The following is a 20797-nucleotide window of genomic DNA, read 5'->3' on the forward strand; positions in this document are numbered from 1 at the left end:
TTCACACTGGAGAGACACGGGATGGAGGCGTAACACAGTTGTCAAGAATGACCATTTATGTAGGGTCATGGGCATTGTTAGCCTGGGCTGTATGCAGCTGGTTGGACATTGGGAACCTGGCTGGTTTCTTTAACTCTCGTAGTATTTTTGTGAAGTTTCTTCTGGAATGGGATATCTTATGTTTATGATAATGGTATCTGGGTCTTTTCTGGTTGGGGGATGGATGCCACCTCCCTGACAGGTTCATTCTAAGAATCTTAGTACTGGCACTACATTTTTTGTGTTATTTTTGCTGTCCTCTCGCCCTTTGTCATTGCTACTGCTGACCTACCTCCCTGATAGCACCCCCAAATAGTTCTCTTGGTGAGAACGTTTGTTGGAGTGTAAAAAAAAAGTGAGACAGGTCCTGTAGCTCCGTTGGTAAAGTGCTTGCCTGCCATACATGGTTCCTGAGTCTGGTCTTCAGGATACTGAGCGTGGTGAGACATGCCGTGGTTTTGTTCATTGTTCGGTTGGTTGGTTTTTGAGACTTTTCTCTGTGCAGTCCTGGAAGTCACTCTATAGATCAATCATGCAAACTCACAGAGGTCCACCTGCCTCTGCCTCCTAAGTGAGTGCTGGGATTAAAGGTCTATGTCACCATCCCTCACACAGGTAATCTCAGCCCCCAGGAAGGAAGGAAAGATCAGAAGTTCAGATTCCCCCTAATCTATATAGTGAGAGCAAGGAGGATAGCCAGGGCTTCATGGAGAGCTCCTGCCTCACACAAGTGCTATAGGTAGAAGACAGTAGAAGAGACTGCAGTCAGCTGGAGAGACGGCTCAGCAGTTAAGAGCACTGGCTGCTCTTCCAGAGGTCCCAGGTTCAATTCCAAAGCACCCACGTGGTAGCTCACAATGTCTGTAGCTTCAGTTCCATGTCCATCTGATGCCCTCTTCTGTCCTCAGAAGACAGGAGGACACACAGAAGTAAATAAACAAGTAGTAATGACAAATAGGTGTCTCTTATCTACTTGAAGTGACTTTAGTTCCCTTGAAAAAGAGTCTTCAAATATTTATGCCAGAACAGCTGTGTTAACCTTGTGTTCTCTTCACTGCAGGCGGCTGAATAGTACCCAAGGGGAAATTCGAGTTGGCCCTAGCCACCAGGTAAAATATCTTACTAACTTAATAGCTTTTTAGTTCCTGGTTTGTTTTTTTTTTCAGTTGCATCTTTATTCTTTTGAACAGCATCTTAAGAATGGTTATTGATGTGGAGAATTTTCTATTTTTAAATCCAGAGTTATAGGTTTTGTCTGTCTGTCTGTCTCTCTCTCTCTGTGTGTGTCTGTCTGTCTGTCTGTCTGTCTGTCTGTGTGTGTGTGTGTGTGTGTGTAGCCAGGTGACACTCTCTACGTTGTCCTTTTGAGACCATTTTCACTGGTCCTGTAGTTAGGCGGATGGCCGGCAGGCTGCACCAGTTCCCTCGCCCTGTCCCTGCTACAGGTGCAGCAGGCACGCCTGGCTCTTTGTGTGGTTCCTGGGATCTGAAGTAAGGCCTTCATGCTTATGTAGTAAATGTGCTCTCTTCCCATCCTGAAGGTTTTGATTTTGTTGATTTTGAGACAGTGTACTGCCCTGTAGCCAAAACTGGCTTTAAGCTGTTTGTAGCAGCTGGGCGGTGGTGACACAAGCCTTTAATCCCAGCACTTGGGAGGCAGAGGCAGGCGGATTTCTGAGTTCGAGGCCACCCTGGTTTACAGAGTGAGTTCGAGGACAGCCAGGGCTGTACAGAGAAACCCTGTCTCGAAAACAACAACAAAACCAAAAAAAAAACCAAACCAGTTTGTAACATAGACTAGACTTGCACTTCCAATCCCTCTGCCTCTGTCTCCTCAGTGCACTGCATCCAGCTTCAGGGGTCTTTCCTCCTGGCCAGACTACCAAGTATTAAAACGTTAAAAGTAACCGTGGGAAGATGGGACGACAGATAGGAAGAAAGTGAGGATGGTCTGGAATGTGTGTGCTCAGCCTTCAGTTTTTATGGAGTGTTATAATGAAGCCCATCATTTTCTACCATAACCTAAAAGTTCATAAGAAAGAAAAAAAATTATATATATTTACTTTCTTTATATGAGTACACTGTAGCTGTCTTTTTGTGTGAGTGTAGTTGTCTTCAGACACACCAGAAGAGAGCTTCAGATCCTGTTACAGATGGTTGTGAGCCACCATGTGGTTGTTAGGAATTGAACTCGGGACCTCTGGAAGATTAGACATGTTCTTAACCACTGAGCAAAGGTTTATTCATCCATTGTGTATATGTATTTCACTGTTTCTTTATTCATCCATTGATGAACATTGAGTTACTGTACACTTTAATTCAAAGATAATTCAAAGAGCTGGATTCTTGGTGAAGAACATATACTGCTCTTCCGTAGGACCCAGGTTCAGTTGCCTGGCATCCACATGGTGGTTAGCAACCGTCTATAACTCTAGTTCTAGGGGATTTGATCCCTTTTCTGGTTTCTGTAGACACCAGGCTCACATATGCTACATATACATGCATACTGGTAAAGTACTCATGCGTATGAAATAAAAATAAGCAGCATTTTATTAAAATGAAGACTGAGAGTGTTGCTCAGTGGTGGAGCACTCCTACCACCACTAGGAAGAAGGAGACATATTCTAAACACTCTTTCCTTCAGAGAGTCAAGATGGCTGGTCCTGTTCAGCTGGATCGTGGATGAGCTGTGCTCTCTGGCATGCGTTTGGCGCACTAAGGTTCCTCTGCTTAGGCTTCTGGTACCAGTTAGGAAGCTCTGATGGGCAGCGCTCTGGCCACTACAGATGTTCACACCTTCTGCAGAGCAGTCAGTCCGGCACGCTCTTCTGGGAGCATTGCTAGCATTCTCATGCTTCTAGTCTGTCCTCCACAGGTGGGAGCTCCGTTCAGTGCTTTTGACATGGACATGTGTTGAGTCATGTGGCCATTGCTAAGTCCCAGGGGAAATGGGCGTGATGACTCTGGACTGTCACTTTAGTGAGCTGTGTGTTGGGGAGATAGCCAGTATGCTTGGAATTACCGGTCACAGCAGTCCTTGTGGCTGTAAAGGATTTAGGTGTCTCCTAATTGTTCTCTTGCTGCTGTTGTTGTTTGGTTGGTTGGTTTTGGTTAGCTTTTCAATATCTTTATATGCCACATACATTTATTCAGAACTTATTTTAACTCTGATGAGAGAAAAGTAAAAAAAAAAAAAAATGACATATTTATCAGAATGCAGAAACCAACAAAGGGATAGTGTTTCTAGATGTTTCTCAATTTATAGCAAAGGCAGAAATACACAATATATTGCAGGACCTTTAATTTTGGTCTTGTTCAAGGATAGTCTTCCCAGAGTGGGCTGTTAGGTGGGAGTCCTGGCAGGCTCCTGATCAGGACTGCCTCTGGACTGTGGATTTGTCGGGGTGGTGCCCACAGGCAGTTATGAGGTGCCTGAAGTGGGTTCTGGGAACCAAACTTGAGCCCCTTGTTTGATTTTAGGCGGTGGATAGCTTATCAATATGTAGCCTAGATGGACTCTGCCTTCTGAGTGCTGAAACTACAGGCATGTACTATTGTACTAGACATCATCTTTGGGTTGTGTTTTTTTTTCTATTTACAGTTATCATGCATGCGTGCGTGCGTACCTGTGTGTGTGCATGTACATGCATGCATGCCTGTGAACATCAGAGGACAACTTGGAGGAGCAGATTTTTTTTTCTTGTACTGCACAGGTCCCAAGGATCAAACTAGGTTGTCCTACTTGGCAACAGGTCTCTACTCTGCAGCTGTGATATAAATCCAGGACCCAGTTCTTGCTTGTCACACTTTCTCTCTTCTCTTCCCCCTGTGCTATACTTTCTACACATTTTCTCTTCCACAGTCTGTTTCCAGGGTTGCAGGATCTACATACTAGACTTTGACTTAAGATTTATTTACTACCCTGACAGAAACGGTGATTTCTAGGGTAGGATGTGCCTAAAACCAGAATGAAGCAAACTTGTTTGACTTGGGTTTGTGCACTTTCATTTAAGTAAAATGCACATTCATTATCAGATCTGAAAAAAAAAATTTATTTTAAAGAAAAGTTTTGGAGTACCAAAATCAGATTACCTTCTGTCTTAATTAGGGTCTTACTGTTGTGAACAGACACCATGACCAAGGCAACTCTTATACGGACAACATTTAAGTGGGACTGGCTTATAGGTTCAGAGGTTCAGTCCATTATCACCAAGGCAGGCACATGGCAACATCCGAGCAGGCATAGAGCAGGAGAAGCTGAGAGTTCTCCATCTTCATCTGAAGGCTGCTAGCAGAATACTGGCTTCCAGGCAGCTAGGATGAGGGTCTTAAAGCCCACACCCACAGTGCCACACCTACTCCAACAGGGCCACACCTTCTAATAGTGCCATTCCCTGGGCTAAGCATATACAAACCATCACACCTTCTTAAAGTTTTTAGCATTTTTCTAGGGTAGATGATAACATATACAAAAGTGGGACCATAAGACAATCTTCCACAGTGTTACTGAGCTTTGCAGAGTTAGCAAGACTTGTTTCGTCTGTTCTCCCTCAGGCTGCTTCCTATGTTTGATCATTGAAATGCATCACAAATCCAGTATTTTAATTACAAATAGTGCAATGATAAAGAAGTCTTCTTATAAAAGACAATTATTATATTTTACGCCAAATCAAATCAGTAATATCTTGGGGTTGAGAGCTACTTGCCATTTGACTGGCAAATTGGCTGGAGCCTGGAGACCTAGTAATCCTGCCCTACATGGTGGAAGGAGAGAACTGACTTCTGCATGCAACCTGTGGGGCATTGCCACCCTCACCGACACAAGAATAAATCAGTTTAACTAAAAACAAACACACACACACACACAATACTCGCCCTGTAAACATGGGAACCAGAGTTCATTAGAACCCATAAAACTGTCAAGTCAGTGTGCTGTTCTACCTGTGACCTCCTGCAGGAGAGTAGCTCAGTCATAATGGCAAGCTCTGGTGTGATTGAGAGACCCTGTCTCAATCAATAAAATCAAAGAGCAATTGAGTATGATTTCCTATATCAACCTTAGGCATCTCTGCCTGTTCTCCAACAAACACACATGCAATCAAATGCAATCAAATGCATACCTATAGATGCGCATCACGTGTGCAAAAGACAGTGAAACAGTCATTTCTTCTTAAAAATATTTGCTTTCAATGTAGAGTTATATGTGTATACTTCTGTCTTTGGGGACTCATGTATGGGAGTATAATTGCCCCAGGAGATCAGAAGAGGACATTGAATTCCTCTGGATCTTGAGTTATAGTTAATTGTGGACTGCCTGGTGTGGGTGCACAATTATATATAAGGGGTGAGGGAATGCCCCTGGGAAATTATGCTAAGCAACAGATCTGATGTAAATGGACTCTACTGGGGGGTAAGGGAGAAGAGTAAGGGCCTAGAGAAGGGATAGAGGCTGGGAAGTGGACATAAAGATAGGCGACAGGTACAGGTCAGGGTAAAGCCATGAGGGCAGAGAAGAGGCGGGAGTGGTGCAGAGAAGGACAAAAAAGAGAGAGAGTGAGAATGCTGGGTGACTGACGCCCAGTGTAGTCAGGACTCTTAACTGCAGAGCCATCTCTCCAGCCCACGGACCTCGTTTCTTATCATTAAAAGCCATTTCCATTTCTTTTGCTTTGTACCATCCGGTTATATTTCTAGTCCCACTCTCCCCGGGGTCGGTTGTGTTCCCCAACTATAGTACTTTCTAACTAATTTAATGTCCTTTTATAGGCAGCCCATACCTGGTGTACTTGGTGGCAGCAGGTAGATCCCTGGGAGGAGCCTAGTGGAATCTCCTGTAAGCCAACATTGGTAACTGAACTCTGTCCTCTGCAAGAACAATACTTGACTGTTAACTGCTGAACCACCCCAGGAACCCCAAATGAGTCATCTTCAACATCTTCCCACTTCTCCCTCCCTCGTTCCCCTTTCCCTGTAATTCTGCTTTTATGTATGTGTAAAACTAGATATGTAAATTCATTTTGACGCTTATAATTTAAATTTAAAACTTTAAACATGAGCCAGGCGTGGTGGCACACACCTTTTTAATCCCAGCACTTGGGAGGCAGAGGCAGGTGGATCTCCTAAAAGAAAAGACAGAATGGATGAGAAAGGAGCTCTGAGCCGGGCATGGTGGCGCACACCTTTAATCCCAGTACTTGGGAGGCAGAGGCAGGCGGATTTCTGAGTTCCAGGCCAGCCTGGTCTACAAAGTGAGTTCCAGGACAGCCAGGGCTATACAGAGAAACCCTGAGGGCTGTGTAGGTAAATTAATGTTTTAGCATTACTTGAAACAGTTCCCCAGCAGAACAGTTGAGCCTGTTCCTACGTGCTGCTCGTCGGCTTTAGAGACTTTATGATGTTCTTCTTCCCACTGTTAGTCTCCTCCTTTTATGTCAATGGTAGATAATACTCACTCACTAGGCTTCCTTCCTTTTGTTGCCTTCAGAGCTGGTCTGTCCTCCAGGTTTAAGCCCCTTCCTTTTCCACCCTGCATAAGATAGAGCATGTCTGAGCTGCCTGCCCTGTTTTGAGTAGTGCTGCAGTGAATGGCCTGTGCATATCAAGGTCACAATGTCGTTAAAAAGGGGCCTGTAGACTTCCTGATGGCATTCCCCTCCCTAGTCTTTGTGATAGAGGAGAGTAGAGTCTGCTGTTAACCTGCGCTCCTTGTTTGGACTTCCTTTCTTCCTTCCTTCCTTCCTTCCTTCCTTCCTTCCTTCCTTCCTTCCTTCCTTCCTTCCTTCCTCCCTCCCTCCCTCCCTCCCTCCCTCCCTTTAATTTTTAATGATTTATTTATTTATGTATATGAGTACACTGTAACTGTCTTCAGACATACCAGAAGAAGGTATCCAGCCAGAAGAGGGGCTCCAGGAATCTAACCTGGGTGCTCAGGCTTGGGTGGCATCGAGTACCTGAACCTCCAGCCCAGTGGGTTGTTTTTTTTTTTTTTTTTAAAGATTTATTTTTATTTATATCAGTACACTGCAGCTGTCTTCAGACACATACTAGAAGAGGGCATCGGATCCCATTACAGATGGTTGTGAGCCACCATGTGGTTGCTGAGAATTGAACTCAGAACCTCTGGAAGAGCAGTCAGTGCTCTCTTTTCTTTTCTTTTCTTTTCTTTTCTTTTCTTTTCTTTTCTTTTCTTTTCTTTTCTTTTCTTTTCCTTTCTTTTCTTTTCTTTTCTTTTCTTTTTTGGTTTTTCGAGACAGGGTTTCTCTGTGTAGCCCTGGCTGTCCTGGAGCTCACTTTGTAGACCAGGCTGGCCTCGAACTCAGAGATCTGCCTGCCTCTGCCTCCCAAATACTGGGATTAAAGGCGTGTGCCACCACGCCCAGTGTAGTCAGGACTCTTAACTGCAGAGCCATCTCTCCAGCCCATGGACCTTGTTTCTTATCATTAAAAGCCATTTCCATTTCTTTTGCTTTGTACCATCCGGTTATATTTCTAGTCTCACTCTCCCCAGGGTCGGTTGTGTTCCCCAACTATAGTACTTTCTAACTAATTTAATAAAGTAAAGAGCCATTATTATATTGATACAGGACCTGCTTATGCAAAGCCCAGTCATAGGTGGTACCTATGACCTTCTATATAGGTACCCGTCCTGTTCTCATCTTAACACAGTGTCTCACTATATATTAAGTAAGATTAATTTTGACATCTGTAATTGATGGGGCAGAGAAACTACAGAGCTAGACCACTCAGTGGGCAGAAAGGAAGACTGATTAGGGATCAAACTGCCAAGGCTATGTGGGGGTAGGGTGCAGAGAGAAAAGCAAAGTGGTAGAAAAGCTGACAGATTTTATACAACGGAGTGAGAATCGGAGCTGGTACAAGTTGTGTGGATTGATCCAGAATTCAAGGTGCCTTTGCAGAGGTAGCTGAGTTGGGAAAGGTTAAGTTAAAGGAGACTCCAGGGGATTAATGGTGGTTCCTGCTTCTCTAGTAAACAGGACCAGCCAGCCAGCCAACCAGCCAACCAGCCAACCAGCCAGCCAGCCAAGACTTTGGAGAAGATGAGAGTTTTATAGGAGTTTAAGTATATCAGGGTTGGCCAGTGGCTGCAGAGCAGATATATAGCTTGTCCACCATCAGAAGCAGTGCCATGGGCACATTTCGTATGTGAAATTGCAGCCATCTTCCATACTTTCCTGTGTCATAGATGATGTCATAGGGTAGCAGCACTGAGGAACAAACTTAGAACTACCTTAAAACTTGAATATCTGGGCTGGCGAGATGGCTCAGCGGGTAAGAGCACTGACTGCTTTTCTGAAGGTCCTGAGTTCAATTCCTAGCACCCACATGGTGGCTCACAACCACCCATAATGAGATCTTACTCCCTATTCCGGTGTGTCTGAAGACAGCTACAGTGTACTTATTTATAATAATAAATAAATCTTTGGGCCGGAGCAAGCATGGACTGAGCGAGCAGGGTCAACCAGAGTGAACAGAGGTCCTAAATTCAATTCCCAACAACCAGATTAAGGTTCACAACCATTTGTACAGCTACAGCGTACTCATATACATAAAATAAATAAATAACTCTTTAAAACCAAAAAACCCAAAAACCTGACTATCCAGCATTCAGAAATAGAAGCCATCATTAAAAGTGAAGATCACCAGGTGGGGAGTGAGGGAGACAGTTTCTGTGAAATAAGGGCATCCCCTGGATGGGGTAGTCCTGTTCCTGTCTTTGCTTTACCCTCTACATGCACATTGACTGATAAGCAGCCCGCCTAATGAGATTGGCATATGGAGTTTTGTCTCTTGTATGTGATAGACTATTTCAAATTAAATATCTGTCCCTTTGCATTTCCAGTGTTTGCTTCTACCCTCGTCTGTTTTGTTTTTTTTTTTTCACGTAAACTCTATATGAGCGAGGGCTTTTTAACTTCAGCATAGTATAAAATATCAAAGCAACGTGCCCATGCTTCTCATTTGCTGGGACAAGAATGTTGGGTAACTAGCAGGTGTGTGGCCTTTCCCAGGCAGTTATGTTAGATGGTTATGGCAGCCATCGTCCCTGCCTGCTCTGCTTTAGCAGGGCGAAGGCCAAAGACCTGATTACTTAGAATCTGGTTAGTCATCACTTCGGTTCTCACTTGGAATATTTGTGTTACATCTGATGCGTTGTTTTGTTTTGTTGGTTTTTTGAGACAGGGTTTCTCTGTGTAGCCCTGGCTGTCCTGGAACTCACTTTGTAGACCAGGCTGGCCTCGAACTCAGAAATCCACCTGCCTCTGCTTCCCAAGTGCTGGGATTAAAGGCGTGTGCCACCACTGCCTGGCTGATGGGTTGTTCTTATGTGTACTATTCAATTTGCTTTGTGGAGTCAGAGCAAGTCACAGACAGTCCTTTCCGTCCAGAGAGCTCCATCCTGTTTCTTGGTAAGCAGCTCTCTTATTCCCGGCCATGCTGTTTCTACCATTTAAGTTAAAACTAACTGTTTTTAGTGTTCACTTCAGCAGCTCTCTCCGTTTTAACCATCACATGTTCGCCTTAGGTGCAGTCCTGTGAGTCACTGTGTGTCTGACTTGTGAGTGTGTTTTGGAGATGTGTGTCTTGTTCTTTTTCAGAGCTGTCACTGGGTGATACATTGGGGTCTGTTTGTTCCATTGTGTGTTGGATTCTTTCACATTTCATAATATTCTTTCATAATACTGTCGGCTTTGAGCCTCTCACTGCTCCTTCAGTGGAGTCTTAGATTCACGTTTACTCTTGCCTTTCTGCTGCCCAAGGAAAGAGGCTCACAAGGTGTACCAGTGTACCTGCTCCAGAAGATGCCTCTGCAATAACTCTTTCCAGCAGCCTACCTTGATGGTGACTTCTCCATCCCTGTCTTACAGGCCAAACTTCCAGATCTGCAACCATTTCCTTCTCCAGATGGTGATACTGTGACTCAGCATGAGGAACTTGTCTGGATGCCTGGAGTCAGTGACTGTGACCTCCTCATGTACTTGAGGGCAGCAAGGTAATGGGAAATTAGCCCCAATGTTTCTGAATTAGGACACCCCGACTGATGGGCGTCTGTAAAATCTTTCCCTCCATATAGGTAGTGGGCCTTTTCTCTCTGAGCAGTGCTCTCTGCACTAGTGAGCCTTCCTACCTCACACAAATAGCTTTCCTCTTTTTGCATTTGCTACACATAAGACTTAGCAATCCTCAGGAGGAGCCTCTTGAGCCATACATTTGAGACTATTAGCACCCTCACTGCAGTTCAGAGCTGTTTACCTCACTTGACAGTTCCTTTGCTGAGTTTCTGTTCTCCTCATTAGTGTTTGACCCCAGCTTGACATTTGTGTGACTTCCCTACACAAGAACATTTATCTGTGAGTATCCAATAGAACTTGCATACATGCAAATGACAGAGAGGAAGAAGAGAAACGTGAGTCCCTTTATGCCGTAGCAGGCAGCACTTACCTTTGTGGTGATGTGGGGGTACTCCCTGCAGCCTCACCAGTGTGCAGTAGCAAAAACTGAAGTGCATAGCTTGGGGCTGCTGATCCATCTTGGCTGTGTGCAGTTCACAGTGCTGCACAGTGGTGCAGAGAGGAGGCAGTGTAAATGAAGTAGGTGGCTGCCTGTTCTTGTCTCTTCACTGTTAGTTCATTGAAAGGCAGTTGGTATGTAGATGAGAATTAATTTCACCTATTTTCTAGGGACTTCAAAGTTTTAAATTAATACCGAGTAATAGTACATATGGGTACTTTAAAAATATCACAATCAGTAGAGTACTGTGAGAAACAGGTTTTTCATGTGCTTAGGTTTGAAACATAAGTATGCACAAGAGAAAGAACATGGACCCGACGCGAGTTACACTTTTGTCCCAGGCTGAAGACTGGCCTAATGTACATGCATTAATAGAATCTTCCAGAAAATGTACATGCAAAGTAAGGATTAAAAATCATCGTGTAGTCGGATATTGATCAAGGAAACTCCATTCTTTTCCCCAAAGGAGCATGGCAGCATTTGCAGGGATGTGTGATGGAGGCTCCACAGAGGATGGCTGTGTTGCAGCATCTCGGGATGACACCACTCTCAATGCACTGAACACAGTAAGTCTCCGGATGTCATTTTAGAGAGCACAAGAGAAACATGCAGCAAGGTGTGGCAAAGCTATAGGGTACTGTGGTGTTGCTAGGAAACAGAAATGATGCTGGTTCTGCAGTTCAGAGTGCTTGTTGTACTCACACATGAGCTGACTTTGAAAATCCCTCCTGCACCTTCCTCCCCCATGACATACCCTCATATACATAACTTACATAAATAGACTTAATTCAAGATGAACAGAAGCATTGTGGAGGCTGGTGAGGTGGCTCAGCACTTAGGAGCACTTGCAGAGAAGCTGTGCTTAGTTCCCAGCACTGGCGTGGCTTCTTACAGCTGCCCATAACCTTAGTTCCAGGAGGAGCCAAAGCCCCTCCTCTGATTTGACATGACATCTGTGTGCTCCTGCATACACATGGTATACATTCATACACTTGGGTTGCATGTACACACACACACACACACACACACACACACACACACTTACCCAAAAAAACCTGAAAAAACAAAAAATATTGTAGCCTAGCCACTGGTCCCTGAGATTGTAGGGAAAGGCATTATAACTCCAGGTCTGTATCTTAATCTGTCTGACCTCTGGGATTGTGAGATGCTTCAAATGAGTTCCTAGTAATAAATGTCTTTACTGAAACCTCGTTCATTTGGGTCCTGGGTACACAGATGATCTTAGGTTATCTTCACAATGCCCACTAAAGGAGATTCTGCTATTGTTACCTTAAAAAATAAAATAAGCCAAGTGTAGTGGCAGACAGCAACAGTGGGAGTTGGAGGCAGAGGAAGGCAGATCTCTAAGTTAGAGAGCAGCCTGATCTACAAACCAAGTCCCAAGACAGCCATGGTTACACAGAGAAACCCTGTCACAAAAACAAACAAACCTTTATCTATTTTGTGAGGAAGGAACAGCATGCCACTTTTGGAGTTGTGGAGGTCAGAGAACATCCTACAAGAGTCATTTCTCTACTTCCACCGTGTGGTTTCTGGGATTAAGAACTCAGATTGGCAGGTCGTGGCGGCACTTTCCTTTAATCTTGGCACTGAGGAGGCAGAGGCAGGCGGATCTCAAGTCTGAGGCCAGCCTGGTCTACAGACAGCCTGGCTACACAGAGAAACCCTGTTTCTGAAAAACTCACACCACACACATACACACATACCACCACCACCACCACCACCACCACCAACAACAACAACAACCACAAAACCCACAGATTATTGGGCTTGGTGGCACGTTCTCTTAGCTGTGCTCCCTGAGCAGACATTGAATGCCACCCATAGCGGTGTTACTCACCTTTTGTTTTTAAAGAATTATTTATTTATTTTATGTGTAGGAGTACACAGTAGCTGTCTTCAGACACACCAGAAGAGGGCGTCAGATCCCATTACAGATGGTTGTGAGCCACCATATGGTTGCTGGGATTTGAACTCAGGATCTCTGGAAGAGCAGTCAGTGCTCTTAACTGCTAAGCCATATCTCTAGCCCTAGGGGTTTTTTTTGTTTTTGTTTTTTTTTTTATTAAAGACTTATGAAATAATTCTGCTTTCATGATTATACTTAGGATTTAAGATTTGAATTCTGAAGCTAGAAATGTGATTAATGTCCCCTCCTGGCATGTTCGAGGTCTCACTCCTAGCCCTCAGGATTCTCCTGAGTATGGGTTACTGAGTAGTTCTGGTAGTTTTCTGCTTTGTGAGGAGTGGGGTGGGGAGCATGGTAGCCTGCAGGCAGACATAGTGCTGGAGGAGGAGCTCAGAGTTATATATATATATATATATATATATATATATATATATATATATATATATATATGTATATATATATGTATATGTATATGTATATTAAATTTATTTTATGTATGTGATTACATTGTAGCTGTCTTCAGACACACCAGAAGAAGGCATCAGCTCCCATTATAGATGGTTATGAGCCACCATGTGGTTGCTGGGAATTGAACTCAGAACCTCTGGAAGAGCAGTCTTAACTGCTAAGCCATCTCTCCAGCCCTCAAGTTCTGTATCTTGATCTGTAGGCAACAGGAGCCTGTGTGTCACACTGGGTGTAACTTGAGTTATACCAGCTCAAAAGTGACATACTTTCTCCAACAAGGCCATACCTACTCCAATAAGGCCACATCTCCTAAAGGTGCCACTGCCTCTGAGCCAAGCATTTAAACACAGGAATCTATTCCTATTCAAACCAGCACACAAAGCTTCTCCCTGTAGCCCTGACTGTCCTGGAACTTCCTCTGTAGAGCAAGCTGGCCTTGAACTCGGAGATTTCCTGCCTTTGCCTCTACTTCCAGAGTGCTGGGATTAAAGACGGGCAATTAATACCTGTTTCTTATCTGTGCTTCCTCAAATTCTCTTGGAATTTTCCTCTTCTAAGATTTTAGTAGTGAGTCATGAAAGACTCAGTGTTGATTTTCTTGGTTGGTCGTTTTGTAGCTGATGAGGTCATCACACACTGGCTGTCTTGTTTTGATAGGCTGAGAGACATTGCCTTCAAATGGTAATCAGCTGTTCATTAATAGAATTAATCTTTCTCAGTCCTGTTATCTCAGTTCATTTGTTAATATTTTGCCTGTTGTTTGTTTGTAGTTTTTCAAGATCATTTTTCTCTGTGTAGCCCTGCCTGTCCTAGAACTCGGATCTGTAGACAAGGCTGCCACCTGCCTCTGCCTCCCGAGTGCTGAGATTAAGTGTATACCCCACCACTGCCCAGTTCTGTTAATATTTTCCTTAAAGAACTTCGTATATGGGTCCTTGATGGGGTGTTGACAGATAGTCTTCATTTTTGTGTAATTAGTGAATCTTTAAAAGTTTTTCTTATTGCTAAACATTGTAAAGAGATCAGAATCTGAATATTTATTTATGAATTGTTTTAAAAAGAACAAGGGCCACCAGCTTGCAGAGCAGTGCCAGGAGGCAGCACTGGGTGCCACATGCCTGAGACCATGGTTGGAGGCAAAGCTGCAAAAGACAGTGGGAAGGCTAAGGCAGTGTCTTTCTCACATAGAAAGTTATAGTTTCCTATGGGCTGCGTCCACAGACACTTGAAGCCATGGACGAGTGGGTGCAGTTCTGGAGTGCCTCACCCCCCCCCCGCTCAGGCGCTTCTAAAGATCTCAAAGTAGTGCAGTACTCCGAGACACTTGCAGCTTACAATTCCAGGTGATGAAGAGTTGGATTCACTTATCAAGGCTACCATAGCCAGGGGCAGTGTGATCTCTTGATTGGAACAAAGGGACAGCAGAAAACTGCGTAGGAAGTAACCAATTTCTCCCCACTGTCTGGAACTGCATGTGTGGGACAGCAGAGACGAGCTGTAGACAAGGAAAGACACATTTGCATGTTTTTAGACTCTCAAAGCTTGAGAAGTCCATTTCCCTGTGGTCACAGTCATGCATTGATTGGCCAGGTTTCTCCCTGTGTTTTATACAAAAATGGAATTGATAAAACATTTTTTTACAAAATTAAAAAACAAAAATTAAGTAGGGCCTGTGATCTGCCTCAGTGGGTGAAGGCATTTCCTGCCAAGTCTCATGACTTCAGTTTGGTTCTTGAAACCCACAAGTCGAAAGGAGAGAATATGCTGCTTCTGTAAGGGGAAGGATACTGACGTCCAGGCGTCCGTGCAGGCATGTGTGTGTGTGTGTGTGTGTATGTGTGTGTGTGTGTGTGTGTGTGTGTGTGTGTGTGTGTGTGTGTGTGTGTGTAAGGGGAAGGATACTGACGTCCAGGCGTCCGTGCAGGCATGTGTGTGTGTGTGTGTGTGTGTGTGTGTGTGTGTGTGTGTGTGTGTAAGGGGAAGGATACTGACGTCCAGGTGTTCGTGCAGGCATGTGTGTGTGTGTGTGTGTGTGTGTGTGTGTGTGTGTGTGGAAGAGGAAGGATACTGACGTCCAGGCATCCCTGCAGGCATGTGTGTGTGTGTAAGGGGAAGGATACTGACGTCCAGGCGTCCGTGCAGGCATGTGTGTGTGTGTGTGTGTGTAAGGGGAAGGATACTGACGTCCAGGTGTTCGTGCAGGCATGTGTGTGTAAGGGGAAGGATACTGACGTCCAGGCGTCCGTGCAGGCATGTGTGTGTAAGGGGAAGGATACTGACGTCCAGGTGTTCGTGCAGGCATGTGTGTGTGTGTGTGTGTAAGGGGAAGGATACTGACGTCCAGGTGTTCGTGCAGGCATGTGTGTGTGTGTGTGTGTGTGTGTGTGTGTGTGTGTGTGTGTGTGTGTGTGTGTGTGTGTGTGTAAGGGGAAGGATACTGACGTCCAGGCGTCCGTGCAGGCATGTGTGTGTGTGTGTGTAAGGGGAAGGATACTGACGTCCAGGCATCTGTGCAGGCATGTGTGTGTGTGTGTAAGGGGAAGGATACTGACGTCCAGGCGTCCGTGCAGGCGTGTGTGTGTGTGTGTGTGTGTGTGTGTAAGGGGAAGGATACTGACGTCCAGGTGTTCGTGCAGGCATGTGTGTGTAAGGGGAAGGATACTGACGTCCAGGCGTCCGTGCAGGCATGTGTGTGTAAGGCGAAGGATACTGACGTCCAGGTGTTCGTGCAGGCATGTGTGTGTGTGTGTGTGTGTGTGTGTAAGGGGAAGGATACTGACGTCCAGGTGTTCGTGCAGGCATGTGTGTGTAAGGGGAAGGATACTGACGTCCAGGCCTCCGTGCAGGCATGTGTGTGTAAGGGGAAGGATACTGACGTCCAGGTGTTCGTGCAGGCATGTGTGTGTGTGTGTGTAAGGGGAAGGATACTGACGTCCAGGTGTTCGTGCAGGCATGTGTGTGTGTGTGTGTAAGGGGAAGGATACTGACGTCCAGGCGTCTGTGCAGGCATGTGTGTGTAAGGGGAAGGATACTGATGTCCAGGCATCTGTGCAGGCATGTGTGTGTGTGTGTAAGGGGAAGGATACTGTCGTCCAGGCGTCCGTGCAGGCATGTGTGTGTAAGGGGAAGGATACTGACGTCCAGGCGTCCGTGCAGGCATGTGTGTGTAAGGGGAAGGATACTGACGTCCAGGCGTCCGTGCAGGCATGTGTGTGTAAGGGGAAGGATACTGACGTCCAGGCATCCGTGCAGGCATGTGTGTGTAAGGAGAAGGATACTGACTTCCAGGCATCCGTGCAGGCATGTGTGTGTAAGGGGAAGGATACTGACGTCCAGGCATCCGTGCAGGCATGTGTGTGTAAGGAGAAGGATACTGACTTCCAGGCATCCGTGCAGGCATGTGTGTGTAAGGGGAAGGATACTGACGTCCAGGCGTCCGTGCAGGCATGTGTGTGTAAGGGGAAGGATACTGACGTCCAGGCATCCGTGCAGGCATGTGTGTGTAAGGGGAAGGATACTGACGTCCAGGCATCCGTGCAGGCATGTGTGTGTAAGGAGAAGGATACTGACGTCCAGGCATCCGTGCAGGCATGTGTGTGTAAGGGGAAGGATACTGACGTCCAGGCATCCGTGCAGGCATGTGTGTGTAAGGAGAAGGATACTGACTTCCAGGCATCCGTGCAGGCATGTGTGTGTAAGGAGAAGGATACTGACTTCCAGGCATCCATGCAGGCATGTGTGTGTAAGGGGAAGGATACTGACGTCCAGGCGTCCGTGCAGGCATGTGTGTGTAAGGGGAAGGATACTGACGTCCAGGCGTCCGTGCAGGCATGTGTGTGTAAGGGGAACAATACTGACATCCAGGCATCTGTTTAGCCATATGTGCTGACATATGTATGATACACAGATGTACTCTTGCGTGCACAGTAAGTAAAGAAAAGTTAATGTTTTTAATTTTAATTTTTTGGGGATTGAAGAGACAGACTTAGCACTTGCTGCTCTTCTGGAACACCGGCTTTCAGTTCCCAATAGCCATACTGGGCAGTTCCCAGAGCACAGTTCCTGGGGATCCGATGTCCTCTTCTTTTAAAATAATAATAAACCAGTTTAAAGAATAAAATTATAGAGACAGATCTATCAAAGTTTATCTTCATGTTGGTCAGTTTTGGTAATATGTAAGTCTATGTTTTGAACCATTTTGTCTTATTTTTCTCTAGTTTATTGAGTTTAGATGTTAATGTCTACAGACTTACTAATTGCCGGCCTTTCAGTCTTTCCTAAGAGCTCGGTTTTCTTTTCTCTGCATCGCTCTCTGTAAGTGGAGATTCTTCAGAGTTGCTCTTTTGAGCAGTAGGTTTGTTCTGTTTGCTCTCCCCTGAACTTGTTCCCTTCTACCTGGACGTCCAGATCCCTGTATTTCCACCCTCCACAATTTGGTGATAAATAACTGTTCTTATCACAGATTTCTTTTTCTTCTGCTGCTTTCACTTTCATTTCCTTGCTTTTACAAAATTATTTTAAACTTTTTTTTTTTTTTTTTTTAATTTTCTTTTGTGGTTTCTCAGCCTTGGCTGTCCTTGAACTCATAGAGGTTCCCCATCCCCCTCCCTCTCCCGTCTCTGCTATCTCTGCCTCCTGAATGCTGGGATTAAGGGCAAGCTCCACCACTGCCTGTCTCATCTTTCTAAATTTCATTTTTTGGAATGTTAGTGATATTTAATTTTGTGCCAGTCAGAGAGTAATTGGTAAGATTTCAGTCTTATTTCCTTGAGGATTCTTCTCATTATTTTAAATTCTGTGTTTAGTGTCTGTGTGTAGGTATGTACATGTGAGTACAGCTATCCTAAGAGGCCAGGGGACTTGGGTCCTCTGGGGATGGACTTCAGCGTGGTTTGCAGCCACATGACGTACTCGGGTCCTCTGTAAGAGCAGTATGGGTTCTTATCCAGCAAGCTATCCCTCTAGTTCCAAAATTTCAATCATTTGCAGTTTGTTTACTGGCTTGGCATTTGATTTATATTGGGTAAAATGCCTCATATATTTTTAGCGTGTGTGTGTGTGTGTGTGTGTGTGTGTGTGTGTGTGTGTGTGTAAGAAAGAGAGATGGCTTTAAAATTGCAGGGCAGTGGTCTGGAGGTATTGTTCAGTGGGAAAAGGCCCTTGCCACCAAACCTGGTGACCTGGGGTTTGTCCTCCCAACTGATGTCTTAGAACCAACAAGTACATAATTGTTGGTACAGTATGAAAGGCCCGAATAATAGTCACTATTTTAACATTTTTAATGCTACTGTTAGCGCCTTGCTAGACCCTGTCCATTTGTGCAGTGGTTTTGAGGTTGTGGTTTGGGTTTGTGGACCTTTGTAGTACTTGCTTGTATTCACTCTTACACCTTTGAGAGAGGGGAGAGCTCTTTGTACCTAGTAATAACCTTTGTCTTGCTGCCTCTTGTGTCTGATTTCATCTGGGCTCTTCAGCTTTCTCATCTTTGCTGCCTCCAGCTTTCTCTAGCTTCTTATTTTGAATCTTGTCTCTGATTGAAGTAGCTCACTTGTCCTTTTGTGCTTTGTTGTTGTCTTGCGCTCTGCTCTGACAGTATCTATGGAACTCAGTCTTTTTGTTTGCTTATTGGCTGATTTCTTTTGCATGTTAAGGCAGAGTTCCACTGCACATCCCCATCTGCTCTGCAGTTGTCTAGGCTGCCTGTGCTAGCCTCTTATCTCAGTCACCCAAACGTTGCATTCGAGGTGTGAGTCACCACATGCTGCATATAACAACTTTGAACTGTGAGCTCTGTGAATTCCGGGTTGCTAAGCTACTAAGACCTTTGGAAGTGTTTCTGTGACCTAGGTAGTGTTAGCTTGTGTGTGGATGTGTGACATTTGATGCCATAAAGCATAGAAGCACCTTCTTATCCTGATGAGTTTGATTCAGCCATCTCTGCTGCTGCCCTTTACAAAAGAGAACATCTGCCATGCTGAATTATTTTTACTAAAGCGATACTATGCGGCTCCATTTTCTTCCTTTAAGAAAATAAACTTCTTCTAAGTAATTGGTTGCCATTTTTATGTTTACCTTTTCTTCCAGCACTCAGCATCTGTTTTGGTTTATACTTGATATAAGTAAAAGTTTACAATCATGCAGCAGAGATCACACCTCTGCCTAGACAGCGTTAGTCTCTGAAATGTGGCTGGCTGTTAGATATGTGGATGAAGCTTTTTACATAGTCAAGAGAGCGTGTGTTTGCTTGTTTCTTCATGCACACCCACATCTCCAACAAAAGACTAAAAGCTCCCATTGTCTGAGTGATCACTAAATTAGTCTGTTAGATAGTTAACAACAATTTGTTCACTGTCAGTTATTGATCCCACTGTTTTCTGAGTCCTGCCCTGCTTCCGGGCAGGTGGTGGAGAAAGGCTGAATGTCCCCTGTCTGGTTGGATAAACAAACCCAGCTCCAGGCTCTGTCAGAGCTGATCGTGGAGAACTTTGCAGAATCCACCGAGGAGCTCACCGAAAAGACTCCCTCACCTCATTTGCCCCTTTGTAGTCTGAAAAATACATCTTTAGAATTTTCCTTAGAGATTTTCTATTCTTTTATCTTATAAAATTACTGCATTGGCATCTCCCAGCCTGTATTGTTAGCTTCGCAGTGCTTTCGAGTATTTAGGGGGTATCTAATATTTAAGTTAGGTTTTTACTTCTGTGAACAGACACCTTGACCAAAGCAACTTTTTACTTTTTGGTTTTTCGAGACAGGGTTTCTTTGTGTAGCCCTGGCTGTCCTGGAACTCACTCTGTAGACCAGGCTATCCTGGAACTCAAAAATCCGCCTGCCTCTGCTCCCAAGTGCTGGGATTAAAGGTGTACACCGCCACTGCCCGGCTAAGGCAACTCTTATAAGGACAACTTTTATTTGGGGCTGGTTTACGGATTCAGAAGTTCGGTCTATCATCATCAAGGCAGGAACGTGGCAGTGTCCGTGGGGCTGGAGGAGCTAAGAATTCCACCTCTTGTTCTGAAGATAGCTAGCAGAAGACTGGCTTCCAAGTAGCTAGGATGGAGGTCATAAAGCTCAAGCCCACAGTGACACACCCACTCCAACAAGGCCACACTTCCAGATAGTGCCACTCCCTATGCCAAGTGTATTCAAACCACCTCAAGGGGTGTGGCGATTTCTAGTTCCAAATAAGGTACTACAGAGGCCCCTCTGTGACGCTGTGCGCACAGCTCCTTCTCACTTGATTTCATGGGTGTTCACTAGTAAGTAGTACTGCTTTAGTACACAAGGCAACAGTAAGTGGTTACTCTTTGCTAACCTGGGTTAAAGCAGGATTTTGGGGTGAAGGAGTGCTTTGTTGTTGAAAAGGCTAATGGAAAAAATTAACATGCTGTCTGTTCATTATGCAGATCCAATAAACTTCAGGGTAGTAGCTCATATAGATCAATCCTGACGAGCCTTTATGCAGCAACAGAGTATCAGTGTGTGCAGGACTGTACTCTGTCTGGTCTCTGCTTTGAAGAGGGTGTGGACAGAGCTTGTAGTCAGGGGTTTGTTGTATAACCAAAATCTTCTCAGCTGGTTGTCAGCGCAGCAGTGCGCACAATTCAGCCTCTTTCATAGGTTGTGCTTAGACCACTTGGGAAGTTGTAAAAATGAAGTGAATGGAAATTTACTATTGCCAGGCAGTGGTGGCGCATGCCTTTAATCCCAGCACTTGGGAGGCAGAGGCAGGCAGATTTCTGAGTTCGATGCCAGCCTGGTCTACAAACTAAGTTCCAGGACAGCCAGGGCTACACAGAGAAACCCTGAGAAGGGCTGGAGAGATGGCTC

The 20797-nt window shown here is 44.9% G+C and overlaps 1 protein-coding gene across 19 annotated transcripts in view; it reads left to right on the forward strand.

Moving 5' to 3' along the window:
- The window catches only part of Rere (arginine glutamic acid dipeptide (RE) repeats), a 340456-nt gene that overhangs the window by 217393 nt on the left and 102266 nt on the right, over positions 1-20797 (forward strand). For all 19 annotated transcript variants that reach the window (XM_006539136.4, XM_006539139.3, XM_030253746.1 and 16 more), the window contains 3 exons: positions 1100-1148; positions 9927-10051; positions 11036-11135. In XM_006539136.4, the coding sequence (XP_006539199.1) occupies positions 1100-1148; positions 9927-10051; positions 11036-11135 (274 nt within the window). The remainder of the gene's footprint in view (positions 1-1099; positions 1149-9926; positions 10052-11035; positions 11136-20797) is intronic.

The sequence above is a fragment of the Mus musculus genome, chromosome 4 (assembly GCF_000001635.26).
Source record: "Mus musculus strain C57BL/6J chromosome 4, GRCm38.p6 C57BL/6J".
In the NCBI taxonomy this organism is placed as follows: Eukaryota; Metazoa; Chordata; class Mammalia; order Rodentia; family Muridae; genus Mus; species Mus musculus.